The sequence below is a fragment of the Sorghum bicolor genome, chromosome 2 (genome assembly GCF_000003195.3).
Source record: "Sorghum bicolor cultivar BTx623 chromosome 2, Sorghum_bicolor_NCBIv3, whole genome shotgun sequence".
NCBI classification, from domain to species: domain Eukaryota; kingdom Viridiplantae; phylum Streptophyta; class Magnoliopsida; order Poales; family Poaceae; genus Sorghum; species Sorghum bicolor.
This window is the reverse complement of record NC_012871.2, coordinates 70,511,031-70,526,937: the sequence shown is the minus strand read 5'-3', so window position 1 is coordinate 70,526,937 and position 15,907 is coordinate 70,511,031. Positions and strand designations below refer to the sequence as shown.

The following is a 15,907-nucleotide window of genomic DNA, read 5'->3' as shown; positions in this document are numbered from 1 at the left end:
ATATATATAAGTACTACACTGGGATATACCTGGTTTGGGCAAGGCATACGCCAGGGGATCTCGCTTGGGAGGCGCCACGTAGAGGCCCTAATCGAGTACTTAGGGATTTAGTACAGTTGTTGCTGTCGTATTGACGAAACCATAGTTTAATTTGGGGTGTGTGATTAGTAGATTGACACTATAATTTGTATATATGTAGTCCATGGGAGATGGCGGGTATTGTCTCCAAGGCGAGAGACACGGGGTCACTATTTAAAAGTTACTTCCAAATGTGGACCGGTTTATCTTGTGGGGTGTTGAAACGTACTGTATCATATCTAATCTACCTACGATACCTAGTACATAGCTAGGGTAGTATTTAACTACACTACACTATACAAGTATATACTCCCTCCATACTCATAAAAACAAGTCATTTTGGACAATGACATGGTCTGCAAAGTCTAACTTTGACCTTTTGTTTTTATAAAAGTATTTATCAAAAAGTGGTATAGATATATTTTTATGAAAGTATTTTTCAAGACAAATCTATTCATATGGTTTTTATATTTTCAAACTCAACAATTTAAAAATTATTCATGATTTGTATTCTCAATGTTTGACCAAAATATTGTCCAAAACGATTTGTTTTATGGGTATGGAGGGAGTACATACGTATGTATCAATACACATACATGCATGTGTGTATTGTCTGCTTGTCTGTATTAAATTTGATGACATAGGACTATATATATATATATGGCGCGATCACTGGAAGTTACAGGAGATCACCCGTGTTTGAGTGTCTGGTCTCACTGGATCGTCGAAATGAATTTAAATTAGCACTAGCTAATTGCATCGCGCGTACGGACTGGATTAATTAAAGTCAGTCCAATAATGCGCTAGCTGTAAGAACAAAATGCGCGATCGAGGTGATCGCTGCAGCTGGATGCGTCCGCACGCACGCATTTGTGTGCTGGCGCTCCCCCCGTGTGTGGGCGGCACGAGGCACTGTCATCTTGCGTCGGCTAACTTTTCTTTGAGGAAAATCGCGCCGGCTAATAATCTAGCCCGTCCGCTGAATTTCCTCCGAATTCGTTGGATCGGCACGTACAATTGTCCTCAGCAGGATACTTCGCCTTGTGAAATAAGTCGGCCACGCACATTTAGGTTGCCGGCCGCCAGCGATCTCTCCATCTATATGTGCATGGTTGCAATTACATGCTAGTACACTTAAAGTTTGCACGATCAAGTTACATTATGCATGATGCTATATAGAAACATTATTGTCAAATGGAAAGTTTCCGTGCGGTCTGAATTTTGATTCAATCGGGGGAGATGGAGACAGAGAGTGTGTGTTAGTTACACTGAAGAACAGGTATCAAGCTAGGATTGGTCATATGTCCTGATCGATTCCCTCTCCTTTCTTATTACTGCAATATCGTGCAAATGTTTTGCGTGTTCCTCTGTAAAAATATTCTCTTGCGAAGAAACCTATTTAGTACCAAATAAGACAACTGAAATATGTACTTTAAGATCTCTAGCTAAAAATCTAAGGGTCTCTAAAGTCCAGCAGCATATATACAGGATGCTCGCTTATTAACCGAAACGGCTATCAACAGAGAGAAAGTACTTTGATGTATACAAGGCATGTATATATGGATCAGTACTTAGAGCTACTTATTAGCTAAGGCTAAATTAGTCCAAATTAGCTAGGGTAAGCTAGCTACTTGGCTAACAACTAATTGGAGGCTTCATTAAAAAATTATTCCACGTATTCATCTCCTATTTGGATATAGGCATAGAACTAATTTAAATTATTTTTAATTAGGTGGCTAGAACGACGAGACCTCAAAGCACTAAAGCGGTATATTCCAAACATGATGCAAGGTTGTTTTCATGCATGAAGTAATGTTCCCATCAGTATGTTTGGAAACCGTTCATTCGATCGTCTAAGGCGTCGACGGGAAATGTAGAGTGTGAGTCCGTACCGTTAGTGCAGCAACTTGTCAACTTGTGGTTGCCTAATTTGTACTTAGCAACCACTTGCTTAAACTAATAACCGGTGCTTAGTTGGTGGCTAAGCTAGATTAGGGAGTGGCGTTCAGGTGTCTGGTTTGACGACCAAGTCAATAATCAACCCAAAACTTGCCATTACAAGCATTCGATGTCATTTGACTCTTTTAGTTGCACGTTTGATGGAGTGGATGTGATCTTCTCGCCTCTCTGTCTCCCTCATGGGTACAGCACTGTTTCTTAAGCTACACTCTTTGCAGCCTTTTCATCTTGATTCATTTGTTTCAGGATACTGACGACAACCTAGGGTACATCTCTACTAAATACTAATAGCTGCTAGGGCTTATCTTCCTTTCTTTTTTTTCTTGAACTACAACTACCTCATCTATGTTCTAAATTGTAGGCCACTTTAGTTTTGCATCAATCAAATTTCTCTAACTGTTACAGTTTGTTTAGAAGAGATAAAAAATATATTGTCGCGTGTTTGAATAAATGTGCTATCAAGACATATGTATTTTATGAGAAATTTATTGACACTAATTTGATATTGTAAATATCAATGTTGAAGAAATTAATCTCTTTACACTTAGGCCTTGTTTAGATGCATCCAAAACCCAAAACTTTACAAGATTCCCCATCACATCGAATCTTGCGGCACTTGCATGGAACATTAAATATAGATAAAAAAGATAACTAATTGTACAGTTTACCTGTAAATCACGATACGAATCTTTTAAGGCTAGTTACTTTACGATTGGACAATGTTTGTCAAATAAAAACGAAAGTGCTACAGTGTCAAAATCTAAAAAGTTTTTGGATCTGAACAAGACCTTAATCAAGTTTGGAGAAGTTTGATTTAGTATAATATATATTAAAGTGACATTTAATTTGGAAGGAGAGGGCTACTAGCTAGTACAGGATGTGAATTGTGTGATGGACACGGTAAAATAATTGACAAATAGTTAAATAATGCAGAAATTTATTACACTCGTCTTTCATGCATGACACATGTTGCTACTTCAACTTGCTGGCATTTGCAAATTTAGTCATTTCTTTATCTCTGAAATAGAGTATATAGTCTTACTATTCGGATAGGGTAATAGGTTAGTAGCCATTCATTTTTTGTAATGTTAGTTTACAAGTAAAGTGCATGTGTCCTGGTCATCTGGATCTCCCTGTGCTAGCTTAATTTCGTCTGGGACGTGTGTATTGAATGGTCAAACCACATCGAATATTAAAATGTACCGCATGTACTGGCTTGTACAAGTGGATGTGTCCTGTGTCAAGCAATTATTGTGATATTCGTCTCAAAGTCAACTGACATAGACACCGAAGGCTGGGGAGAGACGACACGTCTCTATGGAACGGCGTTTATAAGCAAGAGTTTTCAGTTTTTGTGGCACGTGCGCTGCTAAGGCCATTCGTGACAGTAGCAACTCTATAGAAATTGTTCCACAGTTAAAATTATTGTGTTGATTTGGCCCGTGAAAGACTTTGTGTAACTCTGTTGTTTTTTATATTTATACTCCTGGGTTCTTAGGTTAGTAGATACCTAGGTTTATCGTAAGTCGAATTTGTTTAAAATTAACATGAGTTATAATACAAATCTAGCATTAATTCATTACGGATTTTATCGTACAAACAATCACACAAGGAGAGGCATGAAATATGTATCTAATATTATAGTTTTTTCATTGATCCCTCACATTTACCTCTTTTAGTTTATCACTCTCTTTCTCTCCCGTTCGTCTGTCCCTCATCCTTATCTCTCATAGTTTATCACTCTCTTATGTTAATCATTTCATCACTTTTGACCGGCCTCTTCTTTTGTCTCTTGACCCTATAGGTATGTCTCTCATTCTTCTTTAACATGTCGTTCCTTGCTCTCATTTTTATCGCTTTTATGGGGGACAAATATGTACCCATGTTGTACGCCTCTCGATCCTATCTCCCTCATCTATCTATCCCTCACTCTCACAACTTTATCCGTCGATCTCTTACTTTTCTACTTTCATGGGTGGCAAATGTAGATCTAGGTTCCATCTCTCAATTTGTCATCTCTCACTCCTACTTTTCTCTTTTTCACATATGGCAAATGTAGAACCACGACAAAAGTCTAGGGCCCAGTTGACAAATATAGGCACATATGATAGGAGTTCGAATCCCAATCGATTGTATCCTCCTCCAACACAATCTCGGTTACAGTTTGGAGCTGCTAAATCTTTGTTAGCCTCATACCACTCATGTCATAGCCTGTCGAGCCCGAGTCCATTCAGGATGCGTGCAAGGCATGACTTATCTTTCATATTTCGTAACATCACAACACGTGTGTATATATTATCATGACTTAGTCTTTAGTCAATTTACCATGCACGGTTGGTTCTTTATTGTTACTGTGGGTATTGAAATTTATTTGATTTCTTTAAAATAATTTTATATGTCAAATCCAGCAAATCCAATAAAAATAGATAGTCCCTTATTGTTAGCAGGGGCATGAAACAAGTGGTAGGCAGTGGCAGATCCAGGATCTAATGAGCTCTAGGCGCTAGCCCGGGCTGCAGTGCTACAATGCATGCTAGAGTTTTAGTTGCAGCATCATTTTAGAGCAAGTATTATAATACATGCAACTGCTGGCTGTAAGATTTTTTTTACAACTTTCTTGCAGCCAACTCATATAATGGTTACCTCATCACTATTAATACATGACCCACTTGTCTATCTTACAGATTTTTTTTGGTTTTTGTGTCTGAACCGGCTGTAAGCTTACACTACACTTTTACTCTCTCCTTTTCTTTCTTCTCTACCTCAGCATTTAGCTACCTTACAGCTTGCTATAATATAATACTTGCAAGCTTCAAGACACACGGTCTGATCGACGTCCTTCGATTTGCCGAGGCTAAGCTGGGTCCGCCACTAGTAACACTCTGATGGGGCAGACGATCGATTTTTGTTCCCTGGTTGCCTTTCCCTTGTCCGGTCGCTTTCACTCCCCTTTAAGCTCCCTGCTTTATTTACCTGGCAAAGCTTTTTTGACAATTAATTTCCGCTTTAGCTAACAAATATTATGGCCTCGTAAGTTAAGTTTACATTCTGTAGCATTTTCGTTTGTATTTGATAATTATTATTCAATCATGGACTGACAATTACTATTCAACCATGGACTAACTAGACTAAAACGATTCATGTCGCAAATTATATGTATTACAAGATTTAGTGTGACGAGAAATCTTAAAAGTTTTTTGAATTTTGGAACAAGATGTATCTTTGCAAGAAACCACGGCCCTGCTGCACCCGGAGAGACAACGCCCAAATGCCCAATCGCACGCGAGTCGCACTCCCCTGCTCCAGTGGTGGCACACCTGTACGCGCGTACCTAGACACACGTACACACTGCTTGTCCATAGTCGCACGGCGGCGGCCACATGACACAGGGCAAAATCATGGCAACTTTCTACCGGGAAACACGTACGTACCCAATCGGCGGCGATGGGCGATCGCGCGCGCCTCCGGCCGGGCCTCTGGCTGCACAGGCACGGCACCATCGACGTCGATCTCGATCCGTCCGGCCGTTTTTGATGGGTGCTAAAAGAAGGGTTTTGGGAGGGGATCCCTCTCTCTCTCTCTCTCTCTCGACGGACGCGCGGGCGTCTGCGTACGTTTTGCACGGCAAAGGGTGGCATCCGAGTGGGCGCATTGGCAAGCAGTTCAGATCGGAACGGATCTCGCGTGCCAGGGGAATCTTATTTTCTGCCAGGGGAATCCTATTCGCGCCGCCGCGATTGGGCCGGGCGGGTGTGTACCGTGTACGTGCCGGGGCAGTGTGGCAGCGGAGCGGGGAGGCCGTCGAGTACGGCCGGCGCTGGGATGTTTGGTCGGCCGGCAATGCCTACCACGCTGGCTCGCTGCATGAATTTAAGGGGGGCAGGCCGGGGGCCTCGTCGGGTCCGGCCGTTCGGACGGAACGCGTCGTCCGGCAGACTCCCGCGCCCCAATTCCCGCCTGGCGCCCACGACGATTCCTCTTTTTCCTTTAGGAGATCAAATAGCACCGTGCACTATATATTTAATGAACCTTATTAACTGTTTGTTGGTCGAATTATTTTGACTGTTTTTCTGAACTGTTTTTTTAGAGCGAGCTATACATTTTCTAAATAACTGTTATTGAATAAATTAGTTGATAATGGTTTTAGTGCCGAAAATTACATTTACCTCTGCAGCGCACGTCGTTTTCAGACTGTTTCCAAATTAGACCTTTAATAATGTACTTTTTCTATGGCCGGTGCTGGTACGTATTTATTCTCACCCATAATAATTAATTTTGGCTTGTGACTTTATCATGCGCAGCTAGTGCGAGGAGATAGTGCAGCAACATATCCATGTTAGTTACGACGCATGCACATAATGACTTTTAATGAAAAAAGTCATAACTCTTAAACAAAATATCCAAATTAAATTTCGATTACACCATTTGATTTCTTGTAATAAATCCTTCAAAACAAGATCTCACATGGATATATTTAGATAAAATTTTAATAACGAATAATTATCATATAAAGATAGAACATTTTTGTATTGAGCTGAGACGATGTTTAAGGTTTAAAAAATAATGTTCTATCTTCATAATAAAATATTCTAAGAACCGTATTGGTATTATAAACATGGCGACGATGTTCCATCTTCATTAAAAAATAATGTTCCATCTTCATAAGAGACGATGTTCCATCTTCGTTATAGTTAGCAAATCAAGTATCCAAATTAAATTCAGATTGCACTATTGGATTCCTTATACTAAATGCTTCAAAATAAGATCTCAACATGAATATATTCAGATAAAGTTTTATTAACGAATATGTATTTCATAAAGATAGAATATTTTCTTTTATTATTGAATAAAGGTGGTGTTCTAGATTCATAAAACAATATTCCGCCTTCACAGAAAAATGTTTTAAATTTAGAAAAAACAATATTCCATATGAAAACACACTTAAATGATTGGTATTATAATACCGATAAATAAATAAAATAAAAATATAGAATTATATAATAAATAACATTACACAAGTAGAACATCATGTGTATAATATAACAAATGAAACATGGGAAAATACTACATAACATGTTGTATAAATACTACATAACATGTTGTATGAATACTACATAATATGTTGTGAAAATACTTAAAGATAATCATAAAGTATCTCATTCATCATGTGTATACCATATACAATGGAATATGGAAAAAATAAAAGGCAAACATCACATGTATGTTAAGTGAACATAACTAAATACATTACGGAACATCACTAAATATATTATAGAACATCACAAATACATTACATAAACATCACTCAGTACATCATAGAACACCACATGTATACTAAGTGAACATCACTAAATACACCATAGAACATTACTAAATACATTATAGAACATCATATATATATTACCTGAACATCACTAAATATATCAAAAAAACATCACATGTATACTAAATGAACGTCACTAAATTCACTATCGAACATTAACATGAACATCACTAAATACATCATAGAGCATCACTAAATACAATATAGAACACCATTAAATACACTATAGAACATCACATATATATTACGTGAATATCACTATGTACATCATCATATATACTAAGTGAACATCACTAAATGAACCATCGAACATCACCAAATGCAATATAGAACATCGCCAAATACAATATAGAATGTTGCATTATCAGATATATATTACACGAACATCACAAAAAAAATCGTAGAACATCACAAAAATACCACATGAACATCAAAAAAAATATCATAGAACATTACATGTATAACACATGAACATCATAGAAAACCATAGAACATTACATATACTACATAAACATCATAAAAAAACATCAAAAAACATGGCATTGTATACCACATAAACGTTGCAAAAAACACCATTTTACATCACATCTCATGAAATATAGAAAAGAAAAAAGTAAATATAAAAAATAATTAAGTAAGATAAAGTAGAAAAATAAAAAATCTATAAAAAACATAAAGACAAAAAAGAAATAAAAAGAATAAATAAAACTAATTAATGATAGTAAATAAAAAATAAAATAAAAATAATATGGAAAATTGAATGAAACAGAAACAAAAAATAATATCACTCGCTTCCTATGATATTAGTCCATAAAAAAATTAAACAACCACCATAGGATCAATATCAAGACGTTTGTAGCGTTTCAATCACATGCATGCATGTATTCCACAAAAATAATCTAATAAACACCTTTGTAACCAGCACTAAATTAATGTGTTGCCAAAAGAAACAAAAAAATAAAAAGATGAATGAAATAAAAAATAAAAAAAAAGAAAGGGAAAAATGAAGCGCAAAAAGGAATAAAAAATAAAGAGGAAAAAATAAAAGAAAGATAAAAATATAAAATAACATAAAAGAAAAATAAAAATAAATTGAATCTATAAACATGAATTAGGGAAAAAGAAAAAGAAAAAAAACAAAATAAAGAAAAGAAAAAATACCAAGAAAAAACAAATAGGAACAACAACGGGCAGGAAGGAAAATGAAAAGATAAAGAAAAATAAAATAAAATAAGAAAAAAGAAAAAGAAATAAATAAATAAAAAGAAAAAGAAAAAGAAAAAAAAAGAGAAGAAAACTAACGGGGAGGGAAAAATAAATGAAACATAAAAGGAAAGAAAAGAAGAAGAAAAGAAAAGGAAAGAAAAAACAAAAAAGGAAAAGAAATTAAAAAAAAACATACGTACCTGGCAGCCCCGTGCGCGCAGGAATGATTGAGCGGGAACCGTCGGACGGCGTCTCCGGTCCGAACATTCGGACCGGAAGATTTCGGGGCAGGCCGGGCTCGGCTCGGGAAGGACAAGGTTCCCGCCGCTGCCATGGGCGTTGGGCGCAGCCGGCGCGGTGCAGGGCTGAGCGCGCCTGCGCCTGCGCGGGAGCCATGCATGCACGCAGGTTTCGCGATCGAGCGCGTAGGGTGATTGGCTGGGCAGGGCTGAGCAGCGTGGTGCCACCACTGCGAACCGTCAGCCGTGCAAGGTGGCAGGCACCGCGCCCCAGAGACCGTCAACGCCGGCCAGGTAATAGAGAGTTAGAGACCGAGGTCTCCTTTACGTACACCCATTTCCAATCCGAGCAGATTGAGTTTTTTTTCCTCCATTGCTAGATTTGCACATCTTTATATTAAAGTAGAGAAAAAATTTAATACAACACGTCTTAACGGTGTTCCACGAGGTTAGAAGAGTTATATATGAATATGCTCGGATCCTCCTTGGTTTATTGAAAGCTGAGTGTACCTACGTCGCCGTCCGAAGGGAACTACTCACGTAGCACCCTAATATTATCAAGGTCACCGGTAAAAATTTCTTCGTACGACTTTACGGTCGTCGTCAATGAAGACGACATCCGCTGGTTAATTCCAAGTGCTTCAAGACATGGTGGCTCACCTCGTTTTGATGTCGTGATGATACATTTTTTACGCCGCTATCCACTTTGCTCCTCTTGGGGAGCTCGGGCCATGGGCCATAACATTAGGTAGCTCTCTAAGAGTGGCGGTTGCCTCGCCTTTGTGATTTGCTTGGAGAAACGCTTGAGGCATCGGTCGGTAGAGGTCATCTGAGGGAGTTGGGGTGCGGTTGACGGCGTTTATGGCAGCCCTGATGACCGTCACATCTTTTGAGGTGGCTGTCCCGACTAGCGTTGGGTCAAGACACGCCTCGGCATCCATGACGTCGGCTATCCCCCCTATGACGGCGTGACCTATGGTGGCACATGCGACAATGAAGGTGAGTCCATTGTCAGGCAATCATCGTCATAGGACCAAGTGCTCTCCACATGCCATAGGAAGATGGTGTTGGGAGTCTTATGAAATCGAACACTCCCCACATCATCTTCTTCCTCCTTCGCATCATATACTTGATCAAGTGCTCGTTGTGTTCTTTAAGACTTGTTTAGATCTCCTAGAACTAATAACTGACTGATAAAAATTAGCTAAGGTCGTCTTCTTTAGATCCCCAACTCATAGTCTGGCCAAATTAATTGAATTTTGGTTTGGGAGCTTATTTGTTTCTTAGGATGATTTTGAGAATTATATTTTTTATCTTAGGTCCCATTTGGATCCTTGATAATTTAGACATAACTTAATCGAGCTAACATGATTGTATATGCAGAATAGTCATTTTGGTCTCTGAAATATTATTCGAGGCTCAGTTTCATCCCTGATTCAAAACGGACATTTTAGTCCATCAAAATCTACTGTTAGGCTCAATTTTATTCTAGAACTATGAAGATGATCATTCTAGTCCCCAAACTTTGCATTTTGGGTTCAATTTCATCCTAAAACTATGAAGATGACCATTTTAGTCTTCAAACTTTAATTTGTTGTTTTGGTCTTCAAACTTTTATTTTCAAACTCAACTTTGTTTATCGTTCTATGTGTGTGTGGAACGTTGTGCTATTGCACATGGTCAACTTCAACACCACCAGCAATTGGAGATAAAAAACATCATCCTAAAACACTTTAGTGGCTATTTGTAAGTGCATCTAGCCCTTTAGTGGGTTTTGATTACAAATGCTGAAAGTGTGCTATCCGATTTGGTAGTTGGGGGTGACACTAGGGACAATAGTGTCTAACGATGATTGTCCATCTCAAATCGCGAGTGGTGTCGGACAAAGAACGAAGTTGTGCCAAAATGCATTTTGATAATTCATGGATGAAATTGGGCCTAAGATATAAAAATTTTTCTTTTTAGATAGAAAAAATGAGTTGAAAAAATAAAAGTTTAAAGACCAAAATGCACTTTGGTAGTTTATAAAAAAAATTGAACCAAAATACAAAGTATGAGGACTGAAACGATCATCCTCATAGTTCTGGGACGAAATTGAGCTTAAAAATAAATTTTGAAGACTAAAACGGTTGTTTTAAAAGTTAAGGGATGAAGGTGAGCTGAGCCCCGAGTAATATTTCAGCGACCAAAATAGCTATTCTGCTGATTGTATATATGGATTATATCTTGTATAGTACTGTTGACTATATGAGATTGATATTTGTGTGTTATATTTATACCGTAGGGAGTGAATTGAAGAGGTGTTATAAATTGTAAAGTAGAAACATAGGATGATAATCTATAGAATCATTTTTCATCTCTCACCTTATGAATTTTAGATATAGTTTATATGTGACTTTTGAAAAGTGATGAAATATCAAATTTTAAACTAAATAGTCTAATTTATTAAGTAGATTTCAATTCCTCCCAATGAAATGATCCAAACTCCCCTCAGTGATTCTACACGGGCAAGGCCGGTGCTGCAGCCCAATACCAGTGATTCTTGCTCCACACCTGCTTCTCACTAATCAAGCGCATGTGTAGGAAGCATCAAGTATGAGGGAGAAATTCTGATTGTTTTAAAGGCAAACTTAAAAGAACCGAGCAGGATCTCATAGAAGCCGGATGTTGTGAATACAAATGTGGTCTGTGGGGTATCAAATTTTCCGAAGTTTTTATTGTTCCAAAAAGGCAGTTGCCATTTCTCGGCCCACATGGTCCGAATCACGCACTGTGGTCTGACCACCACCCATCCATCAGATTGACGTTTTCCACACATGCGCCGAAGTGTACGTCAAGCTGTAGCTTTAAGTGATGAATGCATGGATTTCAAAACAAAACAAAAAAGATCGAAAGATCGCGGAACATATCCAAGCAGCAAAAAGACATGAAAAATGATCAGACATTTTAAATGGGGCTGCACATATGACATACTCCCTCCGTCTCAAAATAAGTGTCGTTTTCGCTTTTCGAGAAATAACTTTAACTAAATATATATTAAAAAATATTAGTATTTATAGTAAATAATTAATATCATTGGAAAAATCTTTAAGTCTAGTTTTTTAACAAATTTATTTAGAGATATAAATATTGCATATATTTTCTACAAATCGAGTTAAACTTGTGGCACAAAAACCTAAAACGATACTTTTTTTTGGAACGGAAGGAGTACTGCCCAACAAAGTTAGCAGGACAATTACACACATATCCTGCGGTAAAAAAGGGCTCTGGTTCAGTCGCTCCCCAGCAGTAAAAACGGATTATATCATGTCCGGCCGGCGAGCGAGCTCGTGTGATTGTGCCCATGGACTCGATTTGCCGTGACGTTCCGTCGTCTAGATCTGGACGCTCTGCCCCGATCCAGTGATCCTGTTGCTATTGGCTGTTGGCTGCTGACGCTTGCCCGCGGCAGATTGCTCGGGTTAGCTGTGTGGCCCGCCTGCGGCTGCCGTGGTGGCCCGCCAGGAGCAGCTAGCAGCTCCAGTAAACTTTTTCGCTCAATCGATGCACTGTTCCTCCGAGCCCCGTTGTCCGGAGCTGCGTCTGGCGGCCACGTCGCGGGCGCGGCACACAAAGGACGGCACCGAATCCTGTTGACTTCCCACACCACACGGCCCGCGTCGCCCTCGCGCCCTTTATAAGCCTTCCACCCCGCCCCCACCCCTACTCGAGATCTCCTGTCCTCTTCCTTTCTAGCTCAGTTTCACACACCCCCTCCCTGTAGCTCGAGCGCAACGCAACGCAACGACGCTCCCGCCTCCAGGCCTGTGTCCTGCTCGATCGGTCTGATCTGCGGCTACAGCGCCGATAAGCTCGTGTAGCAGCGAGACAAACCAGGCCTTTTTTTTTCGCTCGACACTAGTCCTTTCCCCACGGGCGCGAGCACGGGCTCCGTCGTCGTCGTCCCAAGCCCTTCCTGCAGCTTCGTCTGCTACCTCTGCTGGTCGACCGGTTGATCCAGGTCCAGGCAACAATCGATGGGGCGCGCGCCGTGCTGCGAGAAGAGCGGGATGAAGAAGGGGCCGTGGACGCCCGAGGAGGACGAGAAGCTCATCGCCTACATCAAGAAGCACGGCCAGGGCAACTGGCGCACCCTCCCCAAGAATGCCGGTGAGCGCCCTGACCTCGACGGCCGGAGCTTATATATTATCTCATCAATCATACGCATAGACATATCCATGCATATCTATGCTCACCCCGGATCGATACATCGATCCTTGCCATGGCTGGCACACGCAGGGCTCGCGCGGTGTGGGAAGAGCTGCCGGCTGCGGTGGACTAACTACCTGAGGCCGGACATCAAGCGCGGCCGCTTCTCCTTCGAGGAGGAGGAGACTATCATCCAGCTCCACAGCATCCTCGGCAACAAGTAAGCAGGCACACACAGTAGACAAACAGAATAATAGTGTTTCTTTTTCTCCTCTCGCATAGAACTACTAGTAGCTAGCTGGCCTAGCCTAGCTTGGCTTGTGTAGCTCACTAGCTAGTAGGATTAGGAGTAGTAGATAGGCACAGTAGTACGGTTTCTGATACGTGATTGGCTACACTAATGATGGTTAGGTGGTCAGCGATCGCGGCGCGGCTGCCCGGACGGACGGACAACGAGATCAAGAACTACTGGAACACGCACATCCGCAAGCGCCTGCTCCGCATGGGCATCGACCCCGTCACCCACGCGCCGCGCCTCGACCTCCTCGACCTCTCCGCGCTCCTCAAGCCCGCCGCCGCCGCCTACTACCCCACGCAGGCCGACCTCGACACGCTCCGCGCCTTGGAGCCGCTCGCCAACTACCCGGACCTCCTCCGCCTCGCCTCCACCCTGCTCTCCTCCGGCCCGCCCGCGATCGGCGACCACCACCAGAACGGCCAGCTCCTGCCGTGGATTCTGCAGGCGCAGATGGCGCAGCAGGCGGCGGCTGCCATGGCGCAACAGGTGGCGCCGCCGCCGCAGCAGCAGGCCGAGCAGTTCATGCAGGCCGGAGCCGCGTGCCAAATGCCGGACCTGGTCCACATGAACTCGAACCCGACGACGGTGCAGCAGCAGCTCGCGGCCGCGCATCAGGACATGGCCGCGGCGGCTTGCCACAGCATGCAGCCACCTAATAATACGGGCTACGAGGTCGACAGCCTGGACGTCCCGGCGCTGATGCAGATGGTGCAGGCCGCCGACGCGTCGAACCTGCAGCAGTGGAGCAGCACGGTGACAAGCAGCAGCAACAACAACAACAACAACAACAACAACGTCGGCTCCGGCGTGTCCACACCGTCGTCCAGCCCGGTGGCGCGGTTGAATCACTCCACCTCCACCACCACCACGACGTACGGCGGCGCGAGCGCGAGCACGAGCAACGACGCCGCCGCCGCCGCCGCGCTGTTCAACATGCAGCTGTCTGAGCTCCTTGACGTGAGCGACTACATGTAACAACGACGGCCAAAAAAATTCACAGGAGCACGGGGACCTGCTGATCCGTGGAAACTAGGTCCAACACTTCATCACGTACCGCAACGGGCGGCAAAACGAAAATCTATCTCAGGACGGACACGGACGCATTTTTGTACAGGATTTGTTGTTGCACCTCCTTTATCCAGTTGTTCGTTCATGATCGATCAGTGATTAATTACTGTTTAGAAGCTTCCCAGAATTTCTACTACTGTAATTTTCGTCTATTCTTTCTTTCAATTAGCTAGACTTGTGGTGCGTGTCAGTGTGGGGAACCACGTACGGCGAATTCGAAGGTGTCCTGGCATGATTGGTTCAGACGGCTGCTGTCACTCTCGCTCGCATCACGGCTTTGTCTCCAGCGAAGAAAATCAGGGTTGCTTTTCTTAGAATGCTACTGCCTTACTCACCCATGCCTCGTCTCCTGATTTCCCCTTATGTGATTGGGGACTGTATGGCGGGAATATAAAATAATTAAAATACCACCAGTAACTGTCATGGTCACAGCTGATGGACGCATGATGCATGATATAGACAATGATTCTTAAATGGTTGAGAAAAAAACAGATCACTAGTAGCTAACACTGGTATATGGTGTGCAACGCAAGCAGCTTAATGATTGCTATAGCTGCTGCCTGCTCCCTCTCTGATGAGTGGCATACAATTGCTTGATCAATTTGTACGTTGATGAGATATATCATATACTACTAGTTTGTATGTTGTTGTGGACTGCTGTTGGGTTTTCAAAGTCAAATAAATCTCTGTTGATGGGTGTTACTTTTTAAGTTAGTAGACAACAAGTCCAAATAACACATGCATAACATATGTAGAATATTGCAACTTGATGATTTGCTTCGTCTTTGCATGGTCACCAGAGGTGTAACCGGATCATGACCCATGCATTGACAGTTTGACACGACTTACAAGCTTGCATGTGCCTTTTGCTCATACAGTACGTACTAAGAGTGTATCGACACCAAGCAGTGCCAACGGATTGAGCAACTAGCGCGGTCGGGTAGCTGCTTTCCTCTTTCCAACCTCTTACCAACAGCTGACCTTTGTTGATCGATACATTCATCGTACGTCTCATGGACGTACGGTATCTACACAGGAGCAGGTCAACGTCTGCATGCATGCCAATAATAGTAATCGTACCTATAAACATGCATGTTTATTAGCAGCGAATACTATTTTCTCTTTGATTTGATCAGATCTACACGAAGAATATGCAGCCGCCACGACCTTGTTGTCGATCTCAAACTAAAAAATGTGCAAATATATATATATATATATATATATATATATATATATATATATATATATATATATATATATATATATATATATATATGTAGAAGAAACTATATCATACTGACCATGTCAATGGAGCTAACTATTAATAAGGGCAAGGTGTTTTTTCCACTATATGTATATAGTACTACTAGCAATTAATAATACATAAAATCATGGTTCCAAGGAAAATACTATGAAATTAACTTTTATTCGAACTCTAATTAATTGATCAGTACCCATTTCTGAAAGCCAGTTTTCCACATATTGATGTCTTAGAAACCATTGCCACTGAATAAATGCCTAGCTAGTTTTATGTTCAGAATTGGTGAG

The 15,907-nt window shown here is 41.4% G+C and overlaps 1 protein-coding gene across 1 annotated transcript; it reads left to right on the top strand.

Annotated features, from left to right (window-relative positions):
* On the top strand, positions 12,525-14,591 carry LOC8056325 (transcription factor MYB74). The gene is made up of 3 exons (XM_002462970.2): positions 12,525-12,954; positions 13,084-13,213; positions 13,405-14,591. The coding sequence occupies exons 1-3, from the start codon at positions 12,822-12,824 to the stop codon at positions 14,264-14,266; spliced, it is 1,125 nt and encodes a 374-aa protein (XP_002463015.1). The 5' UTR covers positions 12,525-12,821; the 3' UTR covers positions 14,267-14,591.

Excerpts from the sequence above, each read along its gene's own strand:
- LOC8056325 (XM_002462970.2), top strand. The coding sequence starts at position 12,822 with ATGGGGCGCGCGCCGTGCTGCGAGAAGAGCGGGATGAAGAAGGGGCCG. Across the intron at positions 12,955-13,083 it reads CACCCTCCCCAAGAATGCCG|GGCTCGCGCGGTGTGGGAAG; the intron begins GTGAGCGCCCTG and ends TGGCACACGCAG. Across the intron at positions 13,214-13,404 it reads CACAGCATCCTCGGCAACAA|GTGGTCAGCGATCGCGGCGC; the intron begins GTAAGCAGGCAC and ends AATGATGGTTAG.